General features: G+C 44.2%; 1 protein-coding gene across 2 annotated transcripts in view; it reads left to right on the top strand.

Moving 5' to 3' along the window:
* LOC135376045 (uncharacterized) overlaps positions 1-13529 on the top strand; it is a 259567-nt gene extending 246038 nt beyond the window's left edge. For both annotated transcript variants that reach the window (XM_064608649.1, XM_064608648.1), the window contains 3 exons: positions 901-942; positions 4507-4538; positions 13420-13529. In XM_064608649.1, the coding sequence (XP_064464719.1) occupies positions 901-942; positions 4507-4538; positions 13420-13465 (120 nt within the window). In that variant the 3' untranslated portion in view covers positions 13466-13529. The remainder of the gene's footprint in view (positions 1-900; positions 943-4506; positions 4539-13419) is intronic.
* The last annotated feature ends 2058 nt before the right edge of the window (positions 13530-15587 follow it).

Raw genomic sequence — 15587 nt, 5'->3', positions numbered from 1 at the left:
GATGCTTACAGGAGATCAGAAAGGCATAAGACAATGTGCTTCAGCTTCGCGTGTACGACGCATGTTAAGTGCATGCGTCCCAATTGTTCAGGGGCTTAGTATAATTTTGTGGAATTACGAAGATTTTGAACCAGCGCTTCGCGAGTACTCCGTTGAGTCGAATCTCCCCTTATGCGTCATATGTTGATTACCTTGGCGCTCAGTTTGAAACATTTACTGCTTAGCCCCAACGACATTTGTTGGGGTACCTGGAGCAGCAACTGTTAACTATGTTAACTGTACTTTACGGAAAGACCTCACCGTCAGTATCACACATTGGCCATATAAGGTTTGGAGTTCTATCTCACCTACTGAAACATCAAATATTCACTTCATAGATTCATCTAATAATTAATATAATAATAATAACAATTATTATTATTGTTGTTGATGTTGTTACCTGGAGCAGGGGAGTGGCTCGTGATGCCGATGAGTTGAGAATATCGAACAGTGGAACAGGGCTACTGAATTAAAGCCCTATGTGGCTCCACTGCTGTGTGAAGTAAGGGATGCAGGATGACATTGTGAATGTCTTCAGTCCCTGATGTGGTATACCAGTGCTCGGTTTCCAACGTTTCGCTTGGCTGAAACACGCTGCTGTATTAGAACACGATTTGAGACGATTGGCGTGTGATTTCTGACATGATCAATATGATAAAAGAAACAAACAAACTTCTGACATGATAAAACCCGAAGAAGTGCAGCCTACTGCACGAAAGTCTTGGTTTTAATGTATATAGTAAACAGTTGATGCTCTTAACCGTCGTTGTTATTTTTGATTCTGCATCGCCGGAAACTTGTACATTGTTTTTTCTTCACGTTTTATGATAAATATTTTGGAATATCTTTCTGCAATTCCAGGGACAAGGTGTACTAGAAGATATTAGCCAGGTTGCTGGAGAGGTGAGCACTTGTCTCAATACAATACAATACATCCGTCGCAACAAAAACATGCCATGCCACAACCTATAGGGAAGGCCCAGTCAAACACTCGCAGAGATGTCGGGCATCGTCATACATGCGCGTAATCGACGGCGGCATTGTCCATGTGTCTGCTACTGCATGACGTGATGCAGCAGTTTGCGCCGAGTATCTTATAGTGTAACAAATAACAATACAAGCAGTACATATCTGAAGCAATTTACCGTAACGACTAACACTAAGCTTCTCGTCTAGCATAACTAATTCGTCATATTATGACTATGAGATACATTCATGAACTGCGGTAAAATGATTTGCACTCCAAGAGAGGTTTCCATGAGCCGGTTGTGCTCTTCTACGAGCGACGCGCAGTTGCATGTATGTCACTGTAGAAGAGCCAGCTGATGGCAACGGATGCGATTGATTCGTGGGGGGTAATAAGCAAGGGTCTGCCGTCATGCCACTTGTTCTCAGGGGTGGGACTGTGGTTACAAGTAGAGTTGCTGATAAACCGCAACTCACGTCAGACGCTCGGCTAGCGGCGAAGCTTGTTCCTTGAACATAAAAACAGATTGAAGCTAAACAAACTAAAAACAATTGAAGCTGCATTGACGGCTTTGTCATGACGTGCTGGTTCTTCCTTCCTGTCCCGTTGTCAGGGCTTCAAGCTCATGTCAATGTAATGCTTGCAATCAATTTATCAGCTTGGTGAATAATACAGAGAATTACATAATGCAGCTTTAGAAATGGGAAGTAATGCAATGCAACACATTTTAGCTAGGTAACGCGTAATGATATTACTGACTGGGGGAGGGGAATATATATTCATTGAATGGATTACTGACTGCTTGTATTCAAATCCCTGTGTTATGCAACGCCTGGTGCAGGCAAGGAAAATCCCCAACCAGGCGCGCACTGCTGCATCGCCTAAAGAACCGCCAGATTTGAATCTCGTATGCGGTTCTTGGACTGAGCACGAAGCGAGTTTATGTTCTACAAGTTTCCCTCAACGCACATATCGTAGAACCAGGCGATGTTTAAACCCTACAACACAATACCCTCTGTTGTTATACGGTGTTCGTCACTAAAACAAACGACACCAGAGCTTCCTAATGTATGGCAAAAACAAATATTTGTAAAGTTAAAGAAACAACAAGGGTGTCAGACGCGCCATGCACGAATCCCGCCGTGCACGTCGCTGTCGTCTCAAGTCATATAGGCAGGGAGGACGCAGCTCGCGATATTTAGAAAGGACAACCGAACAAAAAGAACTTGGCACTTTTTACTGTGTCAAAGTTACTTCAAAAATGAAACGTTCCTGAAGACGTTGCTCGAGTTAAAAGGCAACAAGCTAGGTTAAAAGTTGCCGAAAAAAGTAGCTAAGTTACACACACCCGTCGTCACACGTCATATAGCTCGTACTACTCCCTCTTTAAAAGATAAAAAGAAAATATTTCTACACCCTGGCTACCACAAGGGTGATATATGTTTAATTCCAGAACCAGTATGGCATATGTAGATGACTTCGATCCTTCTTGTGAAGGGACTCATTATTTCATTCCTCGCATCACCACCAGCGGTGGGGTAGAGAGCAATTCCGCATTCATCATGTTGTAACAAAGTTGTTTGTTTGTTTGTTTTGTTTGACTCGCACTTGTCTCTTTAAGAGAACTACGGAAGATATTCATGTATCAACAAAATGTCTTTCTTAATAATGGCTTTCTTGCTATGACGGCGTCTTATTATGCATACCCAAAGTATTTTCAAACAAAGACATCACAGCGTACCAGATTGTATTTCTTGCAAGCAAACACCACGGCGAGATAGGTTCATAGTGTCGTAAACAAAGTACCGGGTAGATTCTGAAAGAGGACGATAGTTTGGGGTCAGTATTACGCTATTCGAGAAAAGTGCATCAAACCACAAGACACACACATTATTGAATACAGAGCAAATTGCCAGACATACCACTGACAGCATGGTATGGAAAGATATGCTGGACAAGTCTTGACCATCATCACTGGAAGAAACTATCTGAGGCAGAAATCTTGTTGATACTCTTCATTGATACCCTCCATCAAGGCATTGATTTGTTTTCGCACTGCCCGATAGTGGTCCGGTGTGACATTCTCAATTGAAGATCATGCCAGTGTGCATATAACGCGGACGACTTAATGCAGGATACTGGATTCACAAGTGAATTTGTCTTTCTGGGAAGCTTTAACTTTCAGCATAACCACCCTTGAGCTGAAGACGTCCAGGTTCCAGTTCTGTGTGCACGCAGAATTTTGCACGCACAGCTGCAGCACGAAGCCGACCTGAGAAATGATTATATCTGAATGATTATGATTATTTCGTTTAATCTCAAGTACACTATTACACTATATATTGCGCTTCCACACTCAACTGAACTGTATCTTCTTCAAAACGTTGCCCGTTATCCGAAAAGCATCGCAAAAAATCGCATTGGACAGCTGTAGCCGAAACCATGCGGTGCTGCACTGAAGGAAGCCTTCTAGAGCGGTGTCATTCATGTTGAAAATCATCTACGAGTAACGCTTATCAATGCGAGGTGTTCCATTGAAGGAAATAGCGCTTACCCCACGATGAATTCCTTAAAAAAATGTCGAAATTCCTCGAAAGTTTCGTTGGCACGGCTACTCGTAACGAGGCCGACGGAGTCTCCGACTACACAACCAGGACCAGTTGATCGAGCCATGATTGGCCAGTATCGAAACAGTGGGTCACGTGACTGCTACAGTCGACGCCTAGCAGTGGGGAAGTGAACGGAGCAGCATCAGGGAGCGATCGTACATTTTTGGTCACGTGACCAAGATCAGACCAGACTGGAAAATGATCAGGGTACTCGGGGACGATCTCGTGTTCTCTTGCGCTCTATGCCGCCTCCTTTCCCACACGACTGGGAACCAGTCGGCCACTATCGCCCGTTCAAAAGTCGGATCCCCCACTCCATTGTGTTCCTGTGCCGCCTGGATTTCGACATTTTCAACATTATTTGCACTTTACGCTGCTGGGTTGTGTAATTCTCCTCGTTATGTGAGAAAAGTACGTACGTATTTTGGACGTGACATGTCTTGCAGGAAGCAACTAAGCTACCGTGAATCAGCAATTACTTTTGCTGCGTGTAGATATCAAACCAATAACATGTGCCGTGCGCATAGGGAAACCTGGCGAATACTGTGGCATTATCATCAACAAGGGGGAGAACGCGGGGTAGTTGGTACAAGTTCATATAGGCTTACTGAAGCAGTACACGCGGACAATGACTTGGGATTTCTCCCATTTATGTTCTAACTCATTGTCGGCGTGTATTGCTGCAGTAAGCCGATATGGGCATTATCATGGCTCTCGACGTGTGAAAGTTCCTGTGGTTGTTCTTGGGCACATTAGACTCATTCAGTCCTTCCTTCAGAACAGGAAAACTCATGAAAAAAAAATATTTGGTACAGACCGCATCTTCTTGTAGTCACACTCTTCTAGTAAAGGTACGATCGTGTATTTACTTTGACCTATGAAATGTTACAGATCGCAGGAGCGTACCTTGCTTGGTTCATAAGGTAAGTTCCTCTAAAATCGCAACATTCATTGTATACTGCTGCCCACACTGCGGGGTTTCCCTTCATTCATTGTACTCTTTTCACTAAAAAGTGACTATGAAACCGCTTTTTCTCAATTACGCCTGTCAGATCCAATGTTTCTCAGCACATTTTCGGCAACCGAACTGTTTTCTCACTGAATAACTTGAACTATAAGCTCCCGAGCTACATGAAGCTGATATATGAGAAAGTTGATGGAGAACTAGGAAAACTACACATCTGATCGCTGCACCCGTTGCGTCACTCACGACTTCATCAAGCGCCAAATGGATGTCTAACAGAGAACCCTACACTAGCGCCACGGGGAGCCCATAGGCCACTGGGGCGACAACATCCCCAGAAGACAGCAGCCCTAACAACACACCCCAAGAAAATACACCCCGTGGTGAAGATGTCGCGAACGTGACGTCGACGGGATATTATAAACATCCTGAAACATCTTGCAAACAGGTCCTGAAGCTGTTACCACGAAGTCAATTTGAGACAACGCTTACCCCCACAATACATTCCTGTGCGATCACTGGGGACGCTTCAAATATACTGAGGGGACACTTTGTGGATGACCTTCTGCATGTACGCACTGTCCTATATCGTTATTTTTTATTGTACTCCTACGTCAGATTTTCCGGGAATAAGCAGGAGCTACCCAGGATTTTGCAAGATGTCACATTTGATGAAACTGTGGCAGAGCTATGCAGTTAAATGGGCCTGATTTTTGTTCTTCTTCTTCTCCTTCCTTTTTAGAAGTGAGCACACGCTCTCTGCAAAAATCAGCGTCTTTCGTTCCTCCTGTGATTTGTCTTAGTCAAGGTCACATGACAGTTTCTGTTGCTCGTCTTGCATGGCTTTTAAAATGCGTACACACACACACAGACACACATACAGGGTGCGTCAGTCTGATCATAATCTTGTTAAATTTGCGACTTATTTTTCTTTCGCAAAAGTATTTTAATATATCGACTCCCAATGAGGCCTTCTCAAAGGTGGCGGTGTATCAGTAGTTAGCGCGGCAGTTAATCAACTTTCATAATTAATCATCATAACTATTTAAAACAGTGGTAGAAGTGCAAGGGTGCACGCGAGCTGGTACATTGTAAAACGACGATAAAACCTGAGACACGGAACAGAAAAAAGACGACGTGGGAACGTGTCATGTCGTCTTTTTTTTCTGTTCCGTGTCTCAGGTTTTATCGTCGTTATATTTAAAACAGGTTGACATCGTAATTGCACAGTTGTAGTGCACTACCCTGGGGAGTCTACGCAGCAAGAATTGAAGCCGCGGTGCCTTCCTGTGCTCTGAGGAACTATAATCGAAAATGCAAACTTCTCCTCTCATTACTAAAAAGTATTCAACACACCACTGCACACAACAACTCTGTCCACTCCCCATCTCGATGTCAGCCTTTCTCAACTGACACTAGGCTGTTCCTCAAATCATGAAACACCCCCAGAAGTTTTGTCCCCAGAAGAGAGCTGGGGGGGGGGGGGGATAGTGATGGCGTTTTCACCAAAACGTCGCCCTTTATTTTGTTACCGCAATAATCTGATTTGATCTTCTCAACACCCCCGAGACACAGTTCACGATTTCATCTCATAACTGTCAGGCAATAAAACTACCGACTCATAACATCCAAAAACAACGCAGATAATAAAAATGAAATCATTGATTCCGCTGCTCAATGAGTACGTGCCTTCCACCGGGTTTGAACAGAGCAAAAGTAACTGTAGGACGCTAGGAAGTAGGTGCAGTTAGAGTCACTAAATAAGCTAAGATAAGACTCTAGGTGCAGTGCCCATTGTTTGAGTAACAGCACGATGTTAGTTGAGAAAGGGTGACAACGAGAGAAATATGTATATGTTGAGGACAAAAGCTGATCAAACTGCCATGAAGTTTTACGGAAGTTGCAGAATAACACGCGGAAACAGATTTTAGGGAAGTTACAAGCACTAGATCATTACATAGGGACACGTTAAAAAGTAAAATGGGCAAGGGGTCGGCGTTTCAACAGTGCCACTGCCTTCGTCAGGACAAAAGGAGTATATGGGGAGTACAGGTTGCCTAAATAGGTACAGGAGTACAGATTGCTTAAATAGGTTCGGTAGTTGACGTTACAATCTGTGCAAGTACACCATGTGTCGGACGTGGGTGAGTCACACTCTAGAATATTGGCCAAGGTCAAGTCCCGGTGGGGATCTCAGGCTTGGGGAGCTAGCACAGGGTGAGCTTTGCTTAGGTCTTAGCTGAAAAAGAAAAGAAAAAAAAAAAACGAAAAGGAAAGCATACCCATCTAGGCCACCAGTTTCCTTACTGTTGAAAGTGCTCGGAGATCTTCGTTAATAGTTGATTGGAATTTGTAAATGAGATAAGATTCGCGTTGTTCCCTGCACCGATCTGAGATCAAATTTGACTGGAGAATGAAAGCCAGTACAACATCAATAATTAGTCAGGGACAACGTTAATACGCCAGTTACGCTTGAACCCAGTGTGTCAGTTCAGCACTGTAATCACATAAATAATACACATACGACGAATACGCCATCGGTAGATTACCAAGTGCTTGCCAGAAAAACAGATCCCACTCCAGCAACCTCATCTCCGCAGGTGCTTCCCAAAAAAGTCCCATAACGTCGTTAATCTATCGTCCCACGAAGTGAATCTCATGAATCTCACTGTTCAGCCGTGGCCTCTCATCCTATCCCAGTAACAGCAAGCTCGATGAATACCAACTTCATCTGGATTTAGATAATTTCGCCCACCATTTACGTCGGAAGGAATACTTTCATGCCAAACCTAAGTCAGATTTCAACCGATTCAAAACGCTATCCAACTTTGCGTCAAAGGCTAACCGTGAAAAGGCTCTGGACATGCACACCCGTGCAGTTCAAAAGGATATCATTAACGCTTACAATAAATTATGCAACAGCAAATCAAAACCAAATGTAACGTCGTCTGAGCAGCGCAGCTGCTCTGATTTTCGGGACCGCAGTGCATAGTCATTAAAAAAGCTGATGAAGGTGGTGCAATCGTAGTAATGCACAAAGAAAATTACATTAACGAAGGCCTCCGGCAATTATCTCGCCCATCATTCTATAAACTCGTCAAGGCTGACTCTACAGACGAAATAACCGCTGATGTTATCCGTAGTCTAAAAGCTCTAAAGACAAGTAAAACGAGAGATTCCACCCTATACGACTATCTGCTCCCCAGTGACAACAAAGTTGGCAGGTTTTATAGGATCCCTGAAATCCATAAACCTGGGAATCCAGGGGACCCTATAGTTTCATGCAACGGCACAGCTACCGAGCACATTTCAAGCTTTGTTGAGTACCTTCTTAAAGCTACACCTCATAAACTGCCATCCTATATTAAGGAAACCAATCACCTTCTTCAGGTTATAAGTGAATGTCAGCCTTCTTCTTTCAAGTTAGCTATGGTCACGCTAGACGTTTCCTTGCTGTATACTAATATCCCCCACGAAGATGACATTGCAGCAGCTGAAAGGTCGGTTTCAAAATATGCTGATTCCTCCTATACTATCGGTGTACCTATCCACATTTCTCAACCTTATTCTGAAAAATAACTTCGAATTCGACGGTAAGCACTACTTGCAAGTCAATCGCACAGCTAAGGGTACAAAAATGGCACCTAACTATGCAAATATTTTTATGCGAGTTCTAGAGGAGGAATTTCAGTCCAAGCGCGTAAGAAGCCCACGCGTTACAAGCGGTTTCTCGACGACATCTTCATGGCGTGGTCACACTCAGGAAATCATCTAATCACATTTATCAGCGACTTTAACCAAGCACATCCGGCCATTAAGTTCACCCATTCCTATTAACATTTAACTGTTAACTTCTTAGATGTCCAAGTAAAGGTAACCAACGGGGTCAAGTGCACAAGCCTGTTCCGTAAACCTACGCATTTTTAACAGTATCAAGCATATAACAGTTGTGACCCGCGTACTAAACTTGCCATCCGCTACAGCCAGGCACTTCGATTCAGGCACATCGTTCCGGTGACAACGACCTGGACAGAAATCTAACTGAACTTGAGAAAACATTTATTAGTGGTCAATTTCCACCTAATTTAAACGAAGCCCGCAAAGCAGATCGCAATGCCCTGTTCCAAAACCACAAACGCATGTCATATAATGGTTCTGTAAATTTCATCTTAAGATTCAGCAGTAATATTCCAAGCGTTAACGGTATACTACACCGTCACCACAGGGTGAGCTTTGATCCCAAGCAGCACAGTATACTGAAAGTCGAGTGCAATAGAGGTGGACGGTTTGTGTCTCATCAATGTAGATGGGTAGAAATCCAGCGAACCGGTAGAGATGTAGGAAAGGAGTTGCCTCAGGACAGAAGCCGCCAATATTTCGAACAGAGACTGTTCTTCTTCTGGACCAGAAGAAGAACAGTCTCTGTTCCAAATATCGGCGGCTTCTGTCCTGAGGCAACTCCCTTCCTGTGTCTCTTCAATGTTTTTTAGTTTCGCGAGCCTATTCAAGGCCTTCCACCTACCCGTCCCCCTCTAGTGTACTCGACTTTCAGTACATTGTGCTGCTTGGGATCCCTCGGAGCACATGGAACAAATTTTCCCTCAGCCACCGCGGGTAACCTACAGGCGCGCGCTTAACCTGCACGATAATCTAGTTAGCTCTAAGGTTAGCAAAGCAGCGCATCCAGGAAACGGCTGCCACCCGTGCGATGATCACAAGTGTCAAATATACAAATTAATGCAAAACACCCAAGTACTTCAAAGCACTAATTCTAATTTTTTCGTCATAATTAATGGCGACTTTGACTGTGATTCCTAAAGTCATTTATGTCATTCAGTGAAACATGTGCCGAGCACAATACGTAGGTCAGACCAGAACATCATTTCGGATCAGGTTTCATTTATCTGTTTCGCTTAAAAAAGACACCCTGTATATACAAGGTGTGTCCCAGTGAGAAGGTGACTGCTGTCAAATAAAATGGAAGGCATCAATAATGTTTAATTTTTATTATGGGTCATTCAAAGTAGTCCCACGCCGACTCAGTGTAATGCTGGAACTGCCTGTGAAACTGCTCGAAGCAGTGCCTGCAGTCCTCCTTCGGTATGGTTCTGAGGAACGTCGTCGCAACCTCTTGAATGTCCTGTATGGAGTCATGCCGTGTCCCAGTTCATGGCCATCTTCAATTTTGGGAACAGCCACAAGTCCGCTGGAACCAGGTCTGTGGAGTAGAGCGAATGATCGAGGACAACAACGCGTTTCTTCACCAAGAAATCGCGCACAGCCTTCGCATTGTGCGCAGGGGCATTGTCGTGCAACAACGACCATAATCCTTGCTTGCGGTATACTCCGTTCTTTTGCGAAGAATTTTAAACCACAAGCGGGATAAAACACCGACGTAGTATTTCGCGTTTACTGTCTTACGCTGTGTAATGTATTCGATATGAATTATTCCCTTTGAATCAAAGAAAACGGTCATGAGTGTTTTGGCTCGACTCTTTTGTATTCTTGGCTTTCTGAGCTTCTCGTCATTTGCCGATCTCCACTCGGCGCTCTGCCATTTAGTAGACGGTTCGTACTGGAAGCACCACGTTTCATCGCCCGTTACCATGCTTGGGAGGAATTGAGGATCCTCTACTGCGGTTACTTGCATGTCTCTGCACTGCTCCAGTCCGGCGCGCTTCTGGTCGCTTGTCAGGACATGAGGCACAAATCGCGCGCAAAGCTTTCGTTTTTGCAGGTCATCCATCAAAATGCGATGCACGCTTGGTTTGGGAATGCCGGTGAGCTCCTCGATGAGCCGTACAGAGATGCATGGGTCTGAAGCAAGCACTTCCGCAACTCTTTCCATGTTTTCTTCATGTCGGGATGTCTTCGAGGCTACCGGCCGTGGATCATCTTCCAGGATATCACTGCCGTCACGAAACCTCGAAATCCACCTGAAGACGACTCATTGCCTCAGTTCCATACGCGGTTTGGATCATCTGAAAGGTTTCTGTTGCAGACTTTCCCAAGTTGACACAAAATTTCACATTGGCACGCTGCTCCATCGTTGAAAAATCTACAAAGCGACTGTCATGCCAACGCAATTCAAATTCAAATCCGGCGGTTAAAAAGTGCCAACCATCTGAAATTCGCTTCAGCCAATAGCTGAGGGACTGCACTACGTATTCCATGTGCTGGACAAGAAATAGCGCCACAAGCACGCTCGCGAAAGCGCGAGTCACCTTTTCACTGGGACAGACATTGTACAGGGTGTTTTTTTTTAGGCGATACAGATTTTTCATCTAAAAACTATAAGGGCTATAGACATGCTGTTTTCATTTCTATCATCTCTGGGCCGGCGGAGGTTCTTGGCCATATGTTGCTCGACCGACAAATGACTCATTACCTAAAAATCGTTAATTAACTTTTTAAGTATAAAAGCTACGAAGTTGTCCCAATGGGAACTTCTATTCCTTTCGGTGACCTCATATCGTAGTCGTTTTCAGAGCAAAAATTCGTTCGGTACCCCCATCGTCCGCAAAAAATTCGTGAAGGAACACCATCTTTCTTCTTTGTTTTGCTTATTGCGCACCTTCGGAGTCCTGTCTTTCCTTCATCCCCAATGTGGAGAGGATGAAAGAGCACACTGTTGCCTCTTGCGTCCTGGAAAAAGATTAAAACAACACAGAAAATGCAACCCAAGATAAGGGCAGTCCCGATAGCGTCACCCGATACATGTGTTTTTGTTTTGTTCCCGCAAGTTAAAGCTCATCTTCGACGCATGAGGCGGCACTGTGGCGGCATCTTCGACGCATGAGCCTTTGTCACCCTCTCACATTGGGGGTGGAGGAAAGACGCGTCTGCGAAGATGCGCCATGTACAAAATAAAGAAAGAAATGATTTTTTTTTTGCGCACAATCTACCGAACGGCTTTTTGTTATAAAAACGGCTACGATATCAGGTCACCGAAAGGAATAGACGTTCACACTGTAACAACTTCGTAGTTTTTATAATTAAAAAGATTGTTAACAATTTTTAGGTAATTAGTCATTTGACGGTTGAGCAACATATGGCCAAAGACGTCCGCCGGCCCAGAGATGATAGAAATGAAAACAGCATGTCTATAGTCCTTATAGTTTTTAAATAAAAAAAACCTGTATCGCCTAAAAAAGGGTGTCTTTTTTTAGGCCATACATATTTTTCACTAAAATTCATTTTCATTTTCATTCACAGAGATGATAGAAGTGAAAACAGCATGTTTATAGCCTGTACAGTTTTTTAATGAAAAATCTGTATCGCCTAAAAAAAGATACCCTGTATATATAACTTTAAACGTTTTATAGTATGTTATAATAATCTGTTTATTAGATTACCAACTAAATAGACTAGTTTTTCTTAACTCTCCACTCATCTGTCGTCCACGTCTTACACGTCTTATTATTTTACTTTTATATAGATATACACAGGTTAAAGAGGTTGATACATCAGATGGGTGCGAAGTTGAATAAAAGTAAAATAACAAGACGTGGACGACAGATGAGAGGAAAGTTAACAAAAACTAGTTTATTTGGTGGGTAATCTCACAGAAAGATTATAATATGCTATGAGGTTTTGAAAAGAACGGTGGACATTTCAACAGTACGTGGCACTGGCTTCGTCAGGACTAAAGTGTTGGGAATGTAACACATGGGGGGGGGGGGTTAAGTAGGTTCTTGTTTGTTGTTTATTTATTATAGGGCGTAAGGGAGATTAACCAAGCTAGGGCTGGCTTGCTGCTCTACACTCTGGAATGACGTCAGGGTCGGTAGTGGTGCGCTACGTGTCGGTCGTCAGATTCAGGAATTTCCTTTAAGGAGTAAGGTCACCATCCATGGGTCGTTGTCCGGTTTATCGAGAAGTTTTAGAGCAGCTTGGGTGCTGCTTAGCGGAACCATTATTTGCTTATGACAGTGACGATGAGGTTGAATAACAGTTTGGCGCACACATCACTCAGCAAAAAGCGTGCAATCGCAGTCGTGCTTCCCACCTCGACCTCGGTTCTCGCCTTCCAGATAAAGGAAGTGACTACCCTGAGTGAGAATCATATACTTGCATGTATACATTTCGAGAGGAAACGTTTTAGCTTCAAACTTTTTCCTTTGCTACGAACGTGACTGTTTACGAACAGCAGCGAGATAAGGTATACCTGCAGCTTTTCAGAGTTTCGGAGCTCTTCTTCGAACCGACAACCATATTTCCGGTGTTCGATGGAGTTTCGGTTCATCTGAAAAAAAAATAATAGTAAATAACAGAGCTCTATTTTCGGTTTTGATTTGTGGTTCGACACTTCGGCATCTACCTATTTACGATTCTTCCTTGTTCCAAGCGCGCTGGATCGGATCTTCGGTGTAGCGAAGGTCAGGAAACATTGTTTTCTTGTAAATGTTTCTAGCAGTTTGAACAGCTTGAAACGCAAAGCACACTGGTCAATATATCATCTACTGTTTAACCATAGGCTGGATTTTAGCATATGTGCGGATTTCATGTTAGGATGGTGATGTCTAGCCTATTTTACTACGCGTGGTAGGGAAACAGAAGCATACTGCAAGGGCACATAGTCGTGGCATGAAATGTTCAGAATGTCAATTTGATATGTATAAACACCTAATACCCTACGCTACAATTTATTGACCATAGTTTGTGATGTGCTTACGATGGAGCACCATTAAAATATCGGTTTGTACCCGTAGTTGTGAAACAGACTCGTACTGTAGGAAATTCAATCCGTGCTGCATCTGTAGCATTATGCACTATTGTGGATGGACTCACTTTATGTCTAAACCTGCTGACAATTATACTATCTCGTCTCTCTTTTTCAGTGCTGAATCAGTTGGTAGTGGGTTGCGTCAACTTGTGTGTTTATAAGTATCCAAGTAATGCCCATGTAATATTGCGCACTCAGAGCTAATAAACCATGAATAGAAACGTGTGTCAGTAGTATGTTTAAGATGTATTGAGGCTGCAGTGGGGCGTGTCCCCATCCCCTGCAGCTTCAACGTCACTTGTGAAAATTGTCCGCTTGTTACGCGTGCGTTGTGCCATCGTTTCCCAGATGTCATAATGTATGAACCTATGAACAGCCGCACAGTCCGCGAAGCCTGCTCCTAACAAAGGTGGTGAGAGGGCCACACTTTGCCTCCCCCTGTTGGGAAAACGCTCTGGGAACGCCCATTTCTTAAAGGAACTGTAAAGTGATCGGCAGACCTGTAGAAACCTTACGTTTTTGAAACTTTTAGCTTGGACGCTGCATAATGACCTTTTTATTTTATTTTTCGGCAATCAAATTGCTACGCAAAACAAAGCTTGCGAATTTCAGTAGCCCCCAAACCCATGGAGGTAAGAAACCAAGGAGATGCCCTAAGCGCCTCTCCCAATGCAAGCGAGCGTGCTGTGACCCGCGCATGGCATGGTGGTTAGTTGCCCACACACGTGACCCATAAACGTCACGGCAAGACGTCATAAAACATGGCGTCCTCCATGTCCGCGGCGTATCTTACCTGAATACAGAGACGAGCTGCGGCCGAATAACTTGTTTCCGCTTTCATAACATCTTAGAAGTTATCGCACCCGTTGAAACGCAAGATAGATCATCTCAGTGTGGAAGCAATGGATCACAAATCGCTAGAAGACGTACGTACGTCATCGTGACATTGCCTGCTTCTCTTCTGTTTTGTTCAACTTTTGCTGTGATTTATCACGCGGCAAATGTTGAAACAACCCATAACCTTCAAAGTATTGTGCGAATTGACTTCTTGAAGGTAAGACGTTTGCTGAAGATGAGGTTTGCTAAACTTCCAATCTTCCGAGCAGACCGCCATAACGCCGAAACATGTGGGGATCACGTGACCGGGCAACTAGATGGGCGTGGTATTGCCAGGAGCGACCGCTAGAGGGGTCCCACGGCCCTCCGATCTTATAGCCCTCTCCTTAGTTTCTTACCTCCATGCCCAAACCTGAGGCCCCTCACGCGTTACCTATTGAGAATACCAGCAACTAGACGAGAATTACATCAGACGAGACAGTGAGCATTTCATCTCGAAGGAGCGCAGTCTGTATGTTCTGGAACAGAAGAACGCAAACCACACATTCATCTAGTACAGTTGAACGAGAGGTTTTGAGCACGTCAGCGATACAGCGAGCAGACGACACAGAGACGCAGAGAGAGAGAATGGCCAACAGATGGAGCAGATTATCTTGGAGGCAAGGAACTCTGACGTTATTACCGCTTACAGATTAAATGGAAGAATTTGTTGTCCTTCAGTTCTTAAAAAAAAACACTAATGGTGCTTAGTAACCTGTCTCAAATACGTTGCGTTGTACTTCAATATCATAACAGGGACATGGCCGGGTCAAAGCGTCAGTAGTAGTGTAGCGGCGGGTGGACAACGACGAGGATGGACACGCGCCTGGAGCACCCGCTTCTCAGTTCCACCGGCGCGCCAATGAGATAGGTCACCGTCATCGCCTCTCCGTGGCATACCATCACCGTCGGTCGGGGCTCATGTAGAGGGACACCACCTCCTCTACATGACGTCAGACTGTATAAGAACTACCTCTTTCTAATCTAACAGAAGCCTATTCTAATCCAATTCTAAGCCAAAATCCAGTTCTAATTCAACACAATCCAGTTCTGATTGTGTGATTCCAGTTCAACACAACCCAAGCCTGATAATCACTGATTGGTCGAACGTAGCCCCGCCCTTTATGCTAACGAGTGGCTTGGCTCCGTCCCTTCACGTTGATTGGTCCACGACAAGCCCACTGATCGATGATTGGTCGACCATAGCTCCGCCCCTTGATGCTAATGAGCTGACTTGGCTCAACGTGTCGCGCCTCTTTATGCTAATGAGTGGGACCCCCTTTGCGCTGTTTGGGCCATTCCAAACCCACTGATCGATGATTGGGTTGTTTTTGTCTGCGCTTTTATGTTAATGATGTGGCATGGCTCCACCTTCCTCACTATGATTGGTGCGTGCTAAGCCCGTGG

This window comes from Ornithodoros turicata, unplaced genomic scaffold (genome assembly GCF_037126465.1).
Source record: "Ornithodoros turicata isolate Travis unplaced genomic scaffold, ASM3712646v1 ctg00000996.1, whole genome shotgun sequence".
NCBI classification, from domain to species: domain Eukaryota; kingdom Metazoa; phylum Arthropoda; class Arachnida; order Ixodida; family Argasidae; genus Ornithodoros; species Ornithodoros turicata.
Note: the sequence above shows the minus strand (reverse complement) of the source record. Positions and strands in the feature narration are given on the sequence as shown.